At 37.9% G+C, this 15,078-nt stretch overlaps 2 protein-coding genes across 3 annotated transcripts in view; both read right to left on the bottom strand.

Moving 5' to 3' along the window:
* The window catches only part of bub3 (BUB3 mitotic checkpoint protein), a 36,767-nt gene extending 34,887 nt beyond the window's left edge, over nt 1–1,880 (bottom strand). The window contains exon 1 of one of the 2 annotated variants that reach the window (XM_068002721.1): nt 1,722–1,880. The gene's annotated coding sequence lies outside the window, so the exon portion shown is untranslated. Of the gene's footprint in view, nt 1–1,562; nt 1,637–1,721 lie in introns of those variants that run through there. The other variant, XM_068002722.1, reaches the window with a different exon arrangement.
* Nucleotides 1,881–5,136: 3,256 nt separating this feature from the next.
* Nucleotides 5,137–13,375, bottom strand: LOC137340301 (homeobox protein HMX2-like). Its single transcript, XM_068002720.1, has 3 exons — nt 13,201–13,375; nt 6,928–7,193; nt 5,137–5,797 (listed from the first exon to the last, which is right to left on the bottom strand). The coding sequence occupies exons 2-3, from the start codon at nt 7,190–7,192 to the stop codon at nt 5,259–5,261; spliced, it is 804 nt and encodes a 267-aa protein (XP_067858821.1). The 5' UTR covers nt 7,193; nt 13,201–13,375; the 3' UTR covers nt 5,137–5,258.
* Between the last annotated feature and the right edge of the window lie 1,703 nt (nt 13,376–15,078).

Genomic DNA, 15,078 nt, shown 5'->3' with positions numbered 1-15,078 from the left:
CCTCACTATCTTATTCAACACTGAACTGAATATCCTGCCCTTATCCTCTATCATAAAGACCACCTACTTCCACCTTTGAATCACCCATCCCTACATCAGCCAATCTGCTGTTGAAACCATCATTCATCCCTTTATCACCTGTTCCAATGGTCTGACTGGCCTGCTTCCCCCTTCCGTAGACTTCAGCTCATCCAAAACTTTGATGCCTATTTCATGTCCCACTTGCCTATCCTTGCTGACCTACATTGTCTTCAAGCCTCCTCTCCCTCCAACACCTCAAATTTAAAATCCTCATCCCTGTGTTTAGATCCCTCCATGGCCTCACCTCTCATCATCTCTGGAACTTTCTCCAACCTTACAACGCCTCCAAAGTCCCCATTTCTCCCACTGCAGTGTCTTGTGCATTTCTCCCTCCCCACATTGACTGCTATGCCTTTAGCTACCTAGGCCAACTTCCTCTCCTCCTTAAAGCCCACCACTTTGACTAATCTTTTGGTCACCTCTTCTAATAGCTCCTCCTTTAGCTTGGTATCCATTTTTTGCTTTGCACCTCTGAAGCACTTTGGGACATTTTTCTACATTATAGAAATGCAAGTTATTGTCAAATCAATTTGCTTCATTATCTGGTCCCACCTGTCTCCAGGTCAAAATGGCACAGTGGACATTATTAGTGTGGGATAAAAACAGAAAATGCTGGAAATACTCAGCAAGTCAGGTAGCATCTGCGGAGAAAGAAAGTTAACATTTCAGGTCGATGACCTTTCGTAGTTCTCTGATGAAAGATCATCGACCTGAAACATTAACGCTGTTTCCTTCTCCAGATAGTGCCTGACTTGCTGAGTATTTCCAGCCTTTTGTTTTTTTATTTCAGATTTCCAGCATTCACAGTATTTTACTTTTGACTTAGCGTGGGTATCGCATGTCCCAGATTCCCTGGGAAACAGGCAAGAATGCTGTCTGCCCACAAACAAAATGGTGTCAGTGGCAGAAGAGACATATTAATGCACTTACAAGTTATATGCTTCCCTTTTATTAGATATATGAAAAAAAACTACTTTAGCAAATCATTGTTAGCAGAATCAGCCGTATGATCACCAGCAAAAGCAACGTGATTCACATAGAAACTTTAAACATTACAATATAAAACTATTGAATAGATTATTGCTTGAAGAAATGAATCAATAACTGAGACTGAATTTAAACAGTTGTCGACACAAATAAAATGGCCGCCATGCCGAATTGATACGCGTGCTGGAGTTCAATTTCGGACTGAATCACAAAGCTAAACCCAATCCCGTTCACTTCTTTCTCCATTAAAAGGCATTTATTTGACGGAAGTGTAACATGGGATCGTATCTCCCCGGCTGTTTCAAGTTTCAATAAAACTCCGCATACTCGCCCCGTAAGTCTAAACGGCCCGGCCGGACTCGCACTGAAACTGGTCCCCACATCCTACCGTATTGTGCAGGCCTGTGGCCTACACACAACCTACCCCACCCCACCCCACCGGGGGCCGCCCGAGCCACGGATAACCGCTGACTAAAGCGACATTAACGGCTTACAGCAGACACCGAATGAGCTGAAGGATATCATATCGGTGTTAACCAGCAAGGAAAACCTCCAGCTATCCAAACCCCCTCCCTCCTCACTGAGTGAACTTCCCGACGTACACGCCGCCCGGCGGGCCGGGCCTTGCCTCGCCGCTCCTATCCATTACCTACCTCCTCCTTTCTGTTTTATCCTTCTTTTGAAATAATAACTGAATCGAAACGAACGCTATTCCGCTCCGAGTGTTCCAGAGCGCGCTGCCGCTTCGGTCGCCGGTCACAATCCTTTCTTCTGATTGGTCTGTTCAAAAGAGAACCGCTTTGGCGCGCCACCACGTCTGTTTGGGTCGAGGATGTGACGTCACGTCACGTCAGCCCCCATTGACTACCTTCCCCCGGGGCCACCAAGCGGGCCAGGGTTGGTCACGTGACGCGCCCGTCTCTACCGGTTGATTCCTTAAAGCTACAAGATCCCAACTTCAACGAGCGTGGCCGATTTAAGAGGGAAATTGCAAATAAGGAGATTGGTTGCATCCAGACACAAGTTATTTTTTTAAAAAAAGAAAAGCCCTGTAAAAGGAAGATCAATTAACAATAATTTTGTTACAGGTTTTCTTATAGAATGCAACTTCGTAATGTTTTGCAACTTTAGAGAGCACGAACAATTCGATTACTTTGAAAGCGTAACATTGGTAGACATATACTGACGTAAATGTTAAAATATTGTAAAGCATTAGATTAAATTTAACTACTATGGTTTCAGTTTTCGACCACGGAGGAAGTAACTCTTACAATTTTAATGACAATGCAATTAAGTAACGTGTATACATAGAGAATCTATAGAGGGTATCGGTAGTATTAAAGTAATTAAAATATAACATACATACATAATAAATGAATGTTACCTTAGTGCTTTCCGGACATTCAATACCATGAGTTAATGTGCATTTATTATCCATGTATGTTATTCAAACTGTTACTATTAACCTATTGACGCTGTTCATAAATAGACATATGTGTTTGCATAACTATTGTTAACATTTAATAGCTATCCTTTGATTTAGTCTCCGTCATTTATTCTGTAATTCAATTTGTGATTTTTTTTATATTTTAAAAAAATGTACTTGTAGGGCCTTCTGTTATTTCTGTAAAAAAATGCGATTTTCTCCAAACTGATTTTCGAAAAAATTTTCGAATTGTTCTCAGTTTATTATGATTTTCTTGTCCCAGTACACCAGTACCATATTCGCAAAGCATTATTCACAAATGCAACGTTCCAGGGTAATATCAATGCGAGTTAAACGCTTTGGTTCAAATGCTAAAAGTGTTCTATAAAGATTTATTGATACATTGCGTTTAATTAGAGATTCGCTCTCTAATTGAAGTGCGGAGCCCACTTTAAGCTTTTAGTAATCCACAAATATGCAGGTACAACGTACGTTATATGTGAGTAATACTTTATAACGGAAAGGAAAAATATCATAAACTTCCCTCTGTCAACTATCCCAATGAGTAGATGTTACTTAGATTTAAGCGTAATTTATTTAATAAAAATAGAAGTCTTCATGTACTGCTCCCTTGAACCTGTTTCTAACAGACCTGATACATACCATATTACCCAATGTTTTCGGAGATCGTAAGTAAAGTTTGCAAATACGGACCAATATTCTACCTAAAAGTTCAGGTGCAAATTGAAGCAAATTAGCTCTTGGTGTCTTGAACTGCACCGTTACGCAACATGTGGGTGGAAGTTCACACTACATATTTATAGCATTAACATTATAAAAATCGCTATGCACCCTTCAAATACATTAGAACATTTTCTGTTGTTATATCAGTTAATGTACAATGTAGTAGAATTATGTAATAGATACGGTATTTCATAATGAAGGTAAACATTTAGGAGGAGAAACTGTTAGTTCCCTCTAGTTTCGCAAAAGGTTTTAGAAAAATAGATATTCATGTCAAAAGCTACTGTGTTGCAGTTTGATCTTCTGAGATGATCAAAAGATGTTACATTTAATTTAGACAATAAATATTTTATAGACTATTTGTGGCAGTTTGGTTTATGCTGGTAGATATTGAACTGAAGGGCGTGCAGAAAATGTGGAATTTCAAACTGAGAATAAGGGCTAAATATCACATTATTAAAGGATCAGGCATGTTAATCGTCAGTTAATTTCAACACTAGTTGAAAGCATTGATCGTTCATTGTAGAAACGTTTAAGTAAAATAAAATGGCTGTGGAGTAGACATTAGTAGACTAAGTAGAAATGTCAATGTACGCTTTGTAAAGTGGTAGGTGGCACATGACCGTAGTAACATACGAAAACATATGTTACTCTTCCAGCTTTTCGCATTCTTATTTATTTGCCGCATCAAAAATATATAAATGCGCCTTTTGTGAACTGTTATAAAATATCCTCTTGAAGTTAAATTTTAAGAGGCGTACTACGCTATCTTACCTCTGATAAATGTAAATTTTGGCCATGGGCTCAGTCTACACAGTTGGTTCAAAAATGCAGACTTTGCCCTTTTCTATTATTTAAGATTGTCAATCTGTTGGAGTGAATAATGAAAAATGTTTTAACATTTTTGTAACTGAGATGAATAACGCGAAAAGGTGCCTTTAGAGATTATTTAAATTAAAAAATACTGTTCCCAAGATTTTAATTAAGTACTAAGAATTAATCTTACCTTTGTCCAATGCATTACTCTAAAAATGCCAACCTAAATTTATTCCTCATATCAAAGGCACTAAATTTAAGAATAAGCAAAATATTTGAGACAAGTCCATTATTGTACGTTTTGATTGCATTATAATATTTTCCATAAGGTTTGTGTGTTAATTATTTGGGGGTCTTATGTAACAAATCGTAAGATTTAGAAGTACTATTTATGAACATGCGAACTATAATCTTTTACACAGAGAGTTTCACGTTTAGGTAAAAGCAACACATTCAGATTGCTTTGGAAGTATGATAACGTCCCGGCAACATTACACACAACGCTCTGCTTATATTTTTTTCTGTTTCAGGTTTTCAATTTATTAATTTACTCTATGAACAAAATATACTTAGATAACGTTAGACATGTCAAACACACCTGTCTGCTTTTCTTGTTGCAAAAACTACAACACGCGCCACTATTAAACATAGAATGTCAGTGTTGCTTTCGGTGCCGTGAGTGAAATAGCCCTCAATGTAAAAAAAAATCAAACATTGTGCATAGTAAGCATATATATTGTTTCTTCCGTATCATTGATGTCTATTAATTTCCCTTGTCAAAAATTATTTGCAATTCTGTCAAAAATGAATTCCTATCACCAAGGTCGAGCAATATGCTCAGATCAGATGTATACTTTGTGGCTTTCCTGTAATCCATTAAGAAACATTATCGTAATCAGTACAGTACTTCATTTCCTTCATGTGTGTTTTTTATATGCTGAAATATCTATTTTGATTCGAACAATTTTTAGCATAATGTACCCATCTGAAATTGTAGGAAATAAGTAAGACTTATCAAATAAGAAACTGCAAAATAATCCATATATACACTGTATATTTAATACAATTTATAGAGAAGCACATTGTCTTTATAATTATGCAAGTGATTGCATATAAGAAAGATATATTTTAAACAGATACGGATATTATATAAATATACAATTTAATTGTTAAACAATTATAAAGAGACTTGGAGCAGAAAATGTCAGTATTCGATTTTGTTGTAGAGATTGTAGAGGGGAAGAGCTGTAAGGTTGCTGCCTGGGTAGTACAAAGGAGCTGGGAACGCAATTGATCTGGGGACTGGAACCCTCAAAAGGGAATTGTCTCTGAAAACTAGAGGCATTCCCACTAGAGTCTGGGCTGACGCGTGGGCCATGTTGGCCGCCTCGAGTTCTGCTGAGAGCTGCCGCTTCCACTTGTTCCTGCGGTTCTGGAACCAGGTTTTGACCTGGGTCTCTGTGAGCTGGAGGCTAGTTGCGAGGCAAGCTCTTTCCGAACTGCTCAGGTAACGTTTCATGTCGAAGGTGGATTCTAGTTGGTAGACTTGGCTCCGAGAGAAAACCGTACGAGTCTTCTTCTTGGCCGGATTCCCTTGCCTGTCTCCCTCCCTCTGTCTGTCTGTTGATGTCTGCATGCAATTTTTCTCTTTTTCTTCCTTGTAAACCTGACCATCTTGTGACAGGTACTGCTGCCTTCTCTCCGTGCTTTCCTGCCCAGCTGTGCCAACTCCTTTAGAATTACCTAAAAAGCAAAAAAATAAGGCATTTCTCAGATATATTCATCGTTCCACTACACCTCTCCCTTTATATATTAGAAGACTCACTTGCGGTGTCTATACGCCAAGAATAACGGAACGACACATAGAGTTTACATTCATTTTGATAATGTTTTTTTCTGGTCTGGAGTGCCGGGACACATGACATGCATCACTGCTTGAAAACTTGATATGAGAAACTCCCTTTTAATATAATTAAAACTATTATAAGATGTCAACGGAGAGCAAGAAGGATGAAGTTTATAATATTGGGTGGCAGGGAAACCTATTTTCCAACTCTGTAGCAACATACGCTAAAATATTGTAAAATAGCCTGCATTAATATACAACCCTTAATACGCCTCACCTGTATTTACTATATTTACTGTCATAATTTTACTACTTGCCGCTGCTTGACTCCATTGTTCAGGCTTTGTAAACTCTCAGTGAAAGATGAAGAGGAAGCATATTCCCTAATTTGTATTGTAATTTACGTTATTAAATTTGATTAAAATAAATAATCATCTAAGTACATTATAGCGCAGAACCAATGTGGTGTAAATGATGGCAGGAACAGGAGTGCTGTAGTAGTCTCGTACCTGGGGTTTTAGTCATAATCCTTGAATTCTATTTAGCAAATGGTTGTTTTATTTTATATGCTAAATTGCTGGTTTCAAACGTCAATCGTGCGAGTGTTTTCTCTCCGCGTTAAAATATGAAGTGTCCCTTATGTTTGTACAACGCAGCTTAACCGACTACGTAAATCCATCCAAAGTATATAGTCCACAGATGCTGTCTGACTTGCTGAGTGTTTCCAGCAATTTCTGTTTTTATATTAGAGTCATAGTTGACTTGTAAGGGGTCGAAAATGTTGGTATATGCTTGGGCGTTAGCGACAATCGTGTAAGAGACATTTATATATTCTATTACGGCACAATTTATTTATATAACTATAAATATAAATAAAAACAAGTAGAACTCGTGTTTAAATTTAAACATGATATTGAGGGCAAGGGCATTGTGTCGCTCAAATAAAAAATAATTTTGAAAACTATACACAAAAAGGAGTTGAGGATAATGGTGCACGATAAAATATAAAGAATTTTGCTTTACTTACTCACACAAGTGTAGCTGATAGTCTGGTGTCTGCGGCAGGGCTCTGTGGGGCCAGAGTCAGTACAGAAGCAGGCTAGGTCTTTGTATCCTTCCTCGGTTAACTCTTCGTCCGAGGAGTCGGATAAACAGCGCTTCCTGGCATTTACTTTTGCATTGTCTTTGCAACCTGTGCGTTCTTCCTCCGACGAGGTCCCAAGTATGGACTGTATCGTAAAGCTTGAGATCGGGGCTGGAGAACACTTTGTGATGTCGTCTTTGTTGCTCATTCTGTGTTCATAAAAAAAAAAGAAAATAAACTTACTTACTTACAATCGCTTGCAGAAGTGTTAGACGGCGTATATTGTTGTGGCTTTGTTCTGCAGTCGTTTTCCCTGAGCATGCACGGGCTGAATGCATTCTCTGCGTCCCGTAAACCTGTATTGATCTGCTGCCTAGTCAGTGGCGTTGGCTGATTTGCATGTAGGTTTGAGTTGCTGCAGCCAATCAAAAACAGCAGTCAGTCCCGGAAATTTTGAACTTTACACAAGCTGAGGGATGATTAGGTTAACCCAAGTATTTGATTGATTGTTGATGTTTGTGATGTTAAAAAATATTCTTGCTTTGGAGGGAGATGATGTAATACAGTGTGACAATAGATGCGGCCCCAGTACACGCACGTGGTGAACACTGATTTGTTTGGTTGTTTTAAGTTTTAATGAACGATAGGCTGCGGTACAGGTCACTTGACAGTGCGACCGTCTGACTAGATTCTAGACTCAGTGGATGCTGGTCATTGCTTAGTGAAAATCAGGAATGGGGCCGCTAATAGTTACAGACTTATAAAAAGAGATTAAGTTGATAACGGTGATGTACCTCAGTTCTTCTGCGGTGATGTTGCTGTTCTCGGCCTGGATATGGGGATGGGGGGATAGCCATAATTCAGAATTTTCACAATTATAAAATGTTATGGTAGAATTTAAGAGTAAAGAACACTATCCAAATGGAAGTTACATTGCAAAATTATATATTTTTTGTCTTTTTGAGAGATCTAGAAAATATGAAAATTGTGAATAATGCTTTATTCAATTGTGACAGATCTGACCCGGTTTGGTGTAGGCCTTTTTCTCTTTTTTTACAATGTAGTTGTGTGGATTGGCGGCTGTGACTGGAGCAGTCTGGCGATATAGTCATATCAGCGAAATGTTGGGTTATGTTTCAATAGTGGAACTAATTTGTGGAACCTTCATTTCTGCAAAATGCAAATTCGACTGCAGTTGAGTTTTCTTGTTGTAATCATTGTAGAGGAGGTTACCATGATCTCACCTGGAGCCAAGCAGTGAAAGTTGGTAACAGATTCAGCAAGTAACAAAAGCTAAGTGCGGGCATTCAATATTTTGAATGAGTTCGGTTATTGTGTCTGAGGTCATCAATATACCGTGGCTGCATATAGACATCGACGCTGAGTGGTACTTTGGATTAACTCTAGTTACTGGTCTGTCGAAAAGTGAGCAGTTTTGTTTGGGTTACTGCTAGGCTTAAACTAGTAACAAACCTTGATTAATTTTGGATGGTGATGGTTGCTGGTTGCTGTAGGTACATTTGGCTGCTAAGGGCGACTGTGAACTATTTGCACCTAGATGATATTTCTTTTAACCGAAGGCTGAATACGTTTGGTTACTTAACTACGACCAAGTTTAATATAGTAAATTGTTAAAAAAAAAGTTATAGGGTGCTACTTTTGGTTGGTAACCGACCATGGTGGTCGAGTTTGGTTGAGTTATCTAAACTTTACTAAAGCCTGAATGTTGACTAGGGGTGATGATAAACTTGGTTGCCAATCTGTGCTATGAATGCAGTTGGAAACAAGACGTACCTGATGCTGGAGGCTGAGATTTGAGTTATTCCTTTTGTGGCGGGCTTGGCTCTAGTATAATGTCAACATGTGACTGAACATATTAACAGTTGATTTTGTAGTTTTAAACTGATTAAAAACTAAGGCTAAGTGCAGTTAGATGGGTCATGCACCAGGTACAGTATTGGGTGCACATTTCTTGGCGTCAGGCATCATGGCGACGCCGGGAAAGATGCAATACGAGATCGCAGCAGACATTCAACAAATTATTGATATGACAGGAGGAGAAACAAGATAAACAACTTAGCAAACGGAATTGATGTCAGTATTTTAAAACTCGTCATTAGTATTCAATCGGACTGTGATTACCAGTGCCTAGATACAGTTACTTGACTTTCCTATTGGAATAGACGAAATTGAATAATTTATGTTAAAGGAACCCTCTTTTATGCTTGGATCGATCGTTAATTCGCCATGGAAGTTATAGTGTTTTAGCCATTTTTATATTCTTGAGATCAGGGATAGAGACAAACTAATTGGAATTAGGTTTCCGGAAGTTGGGTTCCATTAAAGTATTTTGGAGATATGTCTGGTTGTGGAAATAAAGTTCCAGACGTAGAATCAAGTGAAGTTGGATATTTCTAGAGTTGCATCCAATGTGTGCATATTGTATTAACAATGGATCAATGAATACAGTGTAGAACGATACAGGACCATTTGTATTTAAGCACAGCAAATACAATTTTGTTAATCTTCCAGATGTGAGAACAGTCTTAAGCACAATTTATGTTTATTCTCACTGCACTATAAATGCTACTGGTGATGCTTTGCAATGGATCTGATAAACAGCGAAGTCGCGCAATATGCGCAGTTGTTGTCCGAGACATTGAAAACGTCTACAATTTGTTTTCTAACTACTGTCAACATATATACAAGCGTGAGTAACGCACAATGTATTTAGTGCTCATTGGACCATCAGTTGATTAGTGAATAAATTAATCAGTTCCTTGATCGATGACAAAATCTCCAACACCGCTGCTAGATTAGTTGAGGTAGATGTATCATTAAGAAATGGATTAATTTATGACTGTCTAATTGAATCCTAGGTTGATCGAAGAAAGCTTCACCTATCCCATAGTCTGAGTATTTCATGATGTGCAGATAAGGGAACCATTAAAATATCGCATTAACCGCGCAGAGTTTGTAGGACGACATGATTTTGATAAATGATGGTAATAGCTGGTTAATAAACACAAAGCTAGAAATTTGCTGATTAGTTTTTTAAATAGCTTTCTAGGTACATTAACTCCCCAAAGTATCGCACTACTGATTTAACTGACAGTTCAAGATTCCCCATAAAGTTGGTAGGTTGTCGAAAGATTAACAGTATTCCTCCTATTGATTTCCTGGTTACATAATGGTGCCCTGTAAACATAAGATTACTTGAGACTAACTTTTGGGAGTATCGTAATTATTAAATACTTAAAATTTCACTGATATGATTTTCATGATAGGCAGGACTTTGTCACCAACGCATTCATCCCATCGACATTCGCTTCACTGATAAACTATAGACTTCAGCGACTGTACTTGAATTTATTGTCCTGTATCTTAACAGTTCCAAAAAGCATCTCGATTCACAAATAGATCGATTGACATATATAGGGCCTTGTTCCAAAAGCAAGTGTTTTTTTTTGCATTCCTTCAAATACAGTTGTATTCTTTTAGGCCACTCTAATAAGATCGCTTCTTCATATATCGAGTGCTAGCCAATTAAATGTCACCCCTGCTAATACTCTGCTTCTAAAATTGAAGCTTTCTGTGGCAAAGCTGAATCGATCTTATTGGAGTTCGACTTTGTTTACTTGATTATTGTGCTGGCTGCTGAAAGCTGACTGAGGAAAGGGCCTGGTTAATTGATTGATTGACAGGGGCTGCGCTCTTGTCCTGCTCTGGGAGGCAGGTGTGAGAGTCCTGCTCCGTTCTACCACATTAACCTTTTCATGCTTTCACGGGGTCGCGACACATTACAAATGGTCAGCTTTAATCATAGTGTCAGCTCGTTAACGTGGCGCGCCCCTGCAAACAGCGCTGGATGATCAGTCTTCATTCCGCTCACAGTCAGGCTCTGGGGCTGCAGCCAGTATTTAAACTACAAATAGAAACTGTAGCAGCTTCAGAAAGTTACAAACTGGGCGTAATTATCCAACGTGTCTCCAATGTAGACACTAAACAAAGATATGATACAACTCGTTGGGAGATCACACTCTACTGCAGTTGAATTTCATCCATTTAGAGTTTTCGAATAGTGTGATTTTTAAAACAAAATACACCACCAAAAAACACATTTCCATTTTTCCAGATCATAACAAGCCTTCTATGTATTTACTGAAAATGTTGTGCTAGAAGTAAAATTAGCATTACTCATATTGAGTTGCGAAAGTATTGTATTAAATTATATTAAAGACGTACTCACACCATGTATAATTCCTGATAATTAAGTTTCTCTTTAAGTTACTCAACTAAAATCCAGATTCGTTAGGCATATGTGCAGAGGAGCAAACATTTTACTATGTGATATATTGCCGACAGCTAAGCAGGGCACTGTGTTTGAATGGAGTTTGGAGGTAATAAAGACAAGGCGTGAAATCTGCATTGACATATTAAATAGGCACATTTTGTGAACCTTAACTATTTAAAAGCCTGTTAAATGCGCGCACCTGCTTAAAGAGAGCGCTTAACATCACATATTATAAAACGGGTTCGCCCTAAAACACCTCTGCTATTCTCAATCACATAGCTTGTGTCTGTAGCTTTTGAGCTCCCCCCTCCCGCCCTGTGTTTTCTTTTGTAATCTGGCCAGAGGAAACGTACCTAAAATAAATCTGATCTGTAATAACTGCTACTGTACCACGTCTGTTAATGCTTTAAGCACAGATTGCAAGAGCACAGAAAATGGAATCCTCACTCCTCCCTCCCCCATCCCCAAAAAAGTATAGAGGATGTCAGACGCGCATTGTCCCTAATGAAAATTGATCTTTAGTAGGTTTATGCTGCTAGAAAATAGCCTCCTGACCGCCTATAATATTGCAAAGGTTCCACCTGCAGTGACAGATGAAGTCATAAACAAGTTTGATCTGCGAATCAAGCTTCGATAAATATTAAACACAGTCCTTTACACGTGTGTATTATGATGTATGGCGCGTCGAACTTTAAAATAAGGAAATTACCGAAGAAAATGATATCAATAAATTTTCTAAGTATAAACGTTGATTATGTTTCGATTTTCATTCAAAAGCTTGCTGTTCCTGGTACAAATGACATCTCACAACGGGCTGCAAAAAGGCTGCCTATTCCACGGGAGCCTGGAGGTGTACAATTTATGTAATCGGGGCTGGAAAATGAATTGTGTAATTTATTGGAAAACAGAAGTCATCGAGATTAGATCAGCATAGCCTATCAAAGGGCCACAATCCATCAAGTTCCAATTAACAACCTAAGACGCGTAAACCATAGAGCGTTAATGGGTTTCCAATCTACTGGACTGATAGACTCATCAATTCCTCGGGGATGAATTAAGAAAATCGACCGCCCCGTAGCGTGTAGTGTCATTCTTTTCTGCAACTATATGTCAAATTAAAAACACAATTAAAATTTAAACTGTTTCAATCAGAGGTGCCCTGCAACCTATGTTTCACTTAATAGAACTTTGATGAAAATCTGATGGTTACACTCCATCATTGAGGCGAATGGGACTCAGAGGTGCAAAGGATTCTTTAAACTGCGTTTCTAAAAAAAATAGACCCGGGTGATATACGGCAGGGCTCACAGTTACACCAGGTAGAGCAAAGTACTAGTTCCCAACTGAGCAGTGTGTACTTCAAATCAGGTATTTATTTTGTATATCCGATGAAGTTGTACTACTGAATAAAGATTCTGGCACCGTTACGAAGCGCGAATCACGGTTAATTACCGAGTTAAAACCTATTTGAGGGATGCCTTTACAAGAAGCAGGGTTTCGAAATGCATACAGCGAATGAAGATATTTAGCAATCGCAGCTAAGCTGCACTCGGACTTTGCTTTTTCACTTATGAGTATCACAGTATATTTAAAATACTGAGTTTTGGGATGAAGTTTGAAGATAGACTGGATATCGCGCGCTAATTTTGCCTCCTTTTCCCCCCTTTATGCTAACAAATCAAGGTCACAACATTCCAGGAGCTTACGATGAACAATGCACCTCATTGAAATAATATTTTGCAGACATTTTGCGATCAATACGAACTAAAGCGTAATGCTATGCCAATCTATTAATGCTCTTTAATGGCCCCTTGTTGAGTTTGCATCGCGAACGTCGATACAGGAACGTGATTATCTCGCCCCTTTTAATGAAACAGACACATTTTAAGCAAAAAGAAAGTTTGTAAACAAAACATACTGACCTATTAAATGCCACCGTTTCCCTCCGGAAAGTCGCTAAGCATATGAGAGATAGGCACAGATTTGTGCTACAGTTAGACTGAGATTTTGGAGAGTTCGACGCAAATTAGTGCAGTTGTTAAACTGTAAAATACCCGCAGGCCGCTGAAGCTGAACTGAGCTCACCCACAAATGATCTGCACGGTGCTTCTGAAGACTGTTATGGACAGTGATGGAAAGGTTATATCTGTTTGGAATGGTTGTAGTGTTTGCTATACAAAAGTTCCCCGTGTTTTGCACCAAATAAAAGAAATACATGTCTGTTTAAGGTACAAACATGACAGCGGGATATATGCAGCCATATTTACAGAAATGAGAAGGGATCACGATGTATCAAACAAAAGCAGAGATTTGGAAACCGGAGGGTTTAAGTGCTAAGCAGGAACAGTTCATATTTATGATTAGTCTTTGTGCTAATAGCGCCTCTCATTTCTGAGATGCCACTCTATCTAACATAAACAATCCTTTCTTTGTCTTATGTGCAAACCAGTGCTTTGCAAGCACGGCTTTTAAACCAAAATGTTGTTTCCCTTTTATAAAAACAAAAAATTGAGTATATTTTTCCATTATAATGACGATTGTGTAATTAAGAACATGATAATTGTTCACATGCTTAATGGAAAACACTGAAGCAAGACAACATGCATCCTTATATTTTGTTTCTAAAAAAAAAGTTTTGCAGAATAACGTGAAAGATAAACTGCATATATAAAAGGGTTCTTTTCTTAGGTGAATGTTGTGGTAAAGATCTAAAGGCTCCTAAGCTGAATGTTCTAAGTAGGAATCATTTCATATGTGCAGGATTGTGGCAGTGACTTTTAGAAACTATATTACAATGCAATTTTCCCTCAACAGTTCTGTCTGACCATTAATTCAGATACCGAGCGAGAAAATCATTTATGTGGGGGAATGGGTGACAAGTAAAATTGGTGGCTGAGATAGCTATGTTGAGGAGGAAAAATAACATAAAGCCAAAGGATGAATGATAGAAAGCCATTCTAGAAATCAGCCTACATTTTTTCTCAAATATTTTAATTTGGTCAGTAACCATTATAATAATATAAGAGAATACATTTAGGGTTATTAGCATAAAAACACAGGTGTGAACAAGCTGCTTTTACCTAAATTGTGTAGAAAATTTGAAGATCCGCCAGTCTGCTGTTGTGAATAAACCCTGGAAAACTGAAATGCACTCGTATAGAAAGAACTAATAGGGAAGCAAGCAAAATGACTAAAAATAAATACTTTTGGAGAGGGAGGATTACTACAATCTTTAAAATGGAATGATGTTTAAATTGTTTAAATTATATTTGAAATGGCTCCCATGTTCAAAAGTGTGATTATATTTCATTACAATCCCATATTATCTAAATTAACAAAAGTAATTGTAGTTTCATATCTTATTATTGTAATGACTACACATTTGATTTAAAAATATAGAACACAATATTATAATGAAGGAGAAGAGGGGGAGAGAATCTCACACTGCCAAAAGATCCAAAAACTGGCAGTAATCAGTATTTCTATTTACTTTTATGTAAAGTTAAATTGATTATTGAGGTGAGGTAGATTTCCATGGGTTGACAATGAATCAGATACAGTAAAGCTGTATCTGTAGGAGGGCACCACGCCTTTTTGTGCAAGAGTGTCTTTTAGTTAGCAAACGTTTTGCAACTTGATATATTTTAAAATACTACTCAGAGTGAAAAATATTAAGTTTAACCTTGTTTTTATTGGACTGGTCAATTCTTGATAGAGTATAGATTAGGTCAGCCCAAGGTACTTTTAGGACACTCAATACAAAATAAAAGTACTTTTTCATATTTATAGTCGCTGTTTTC

This window comes from Heptranchias perlo, chromosome 21, assembly GCF_035084215.1.
Source record: "Heptranchias perlo isolate sHepPer1 chromosome 21, sHepPer1.hap1, whole genome shotgun sequence".
NCBI lineage: Eukaryota > Metazoa > Chordata > Chondrichthyes > Hexanchiformes > Hexanchidae > Heptranchias > Heptranchias perlo.
Note: the sequence above shows the minus strand (reverse complement) of the source record. Positions and strands in the feature narration are given on the sequence as shown.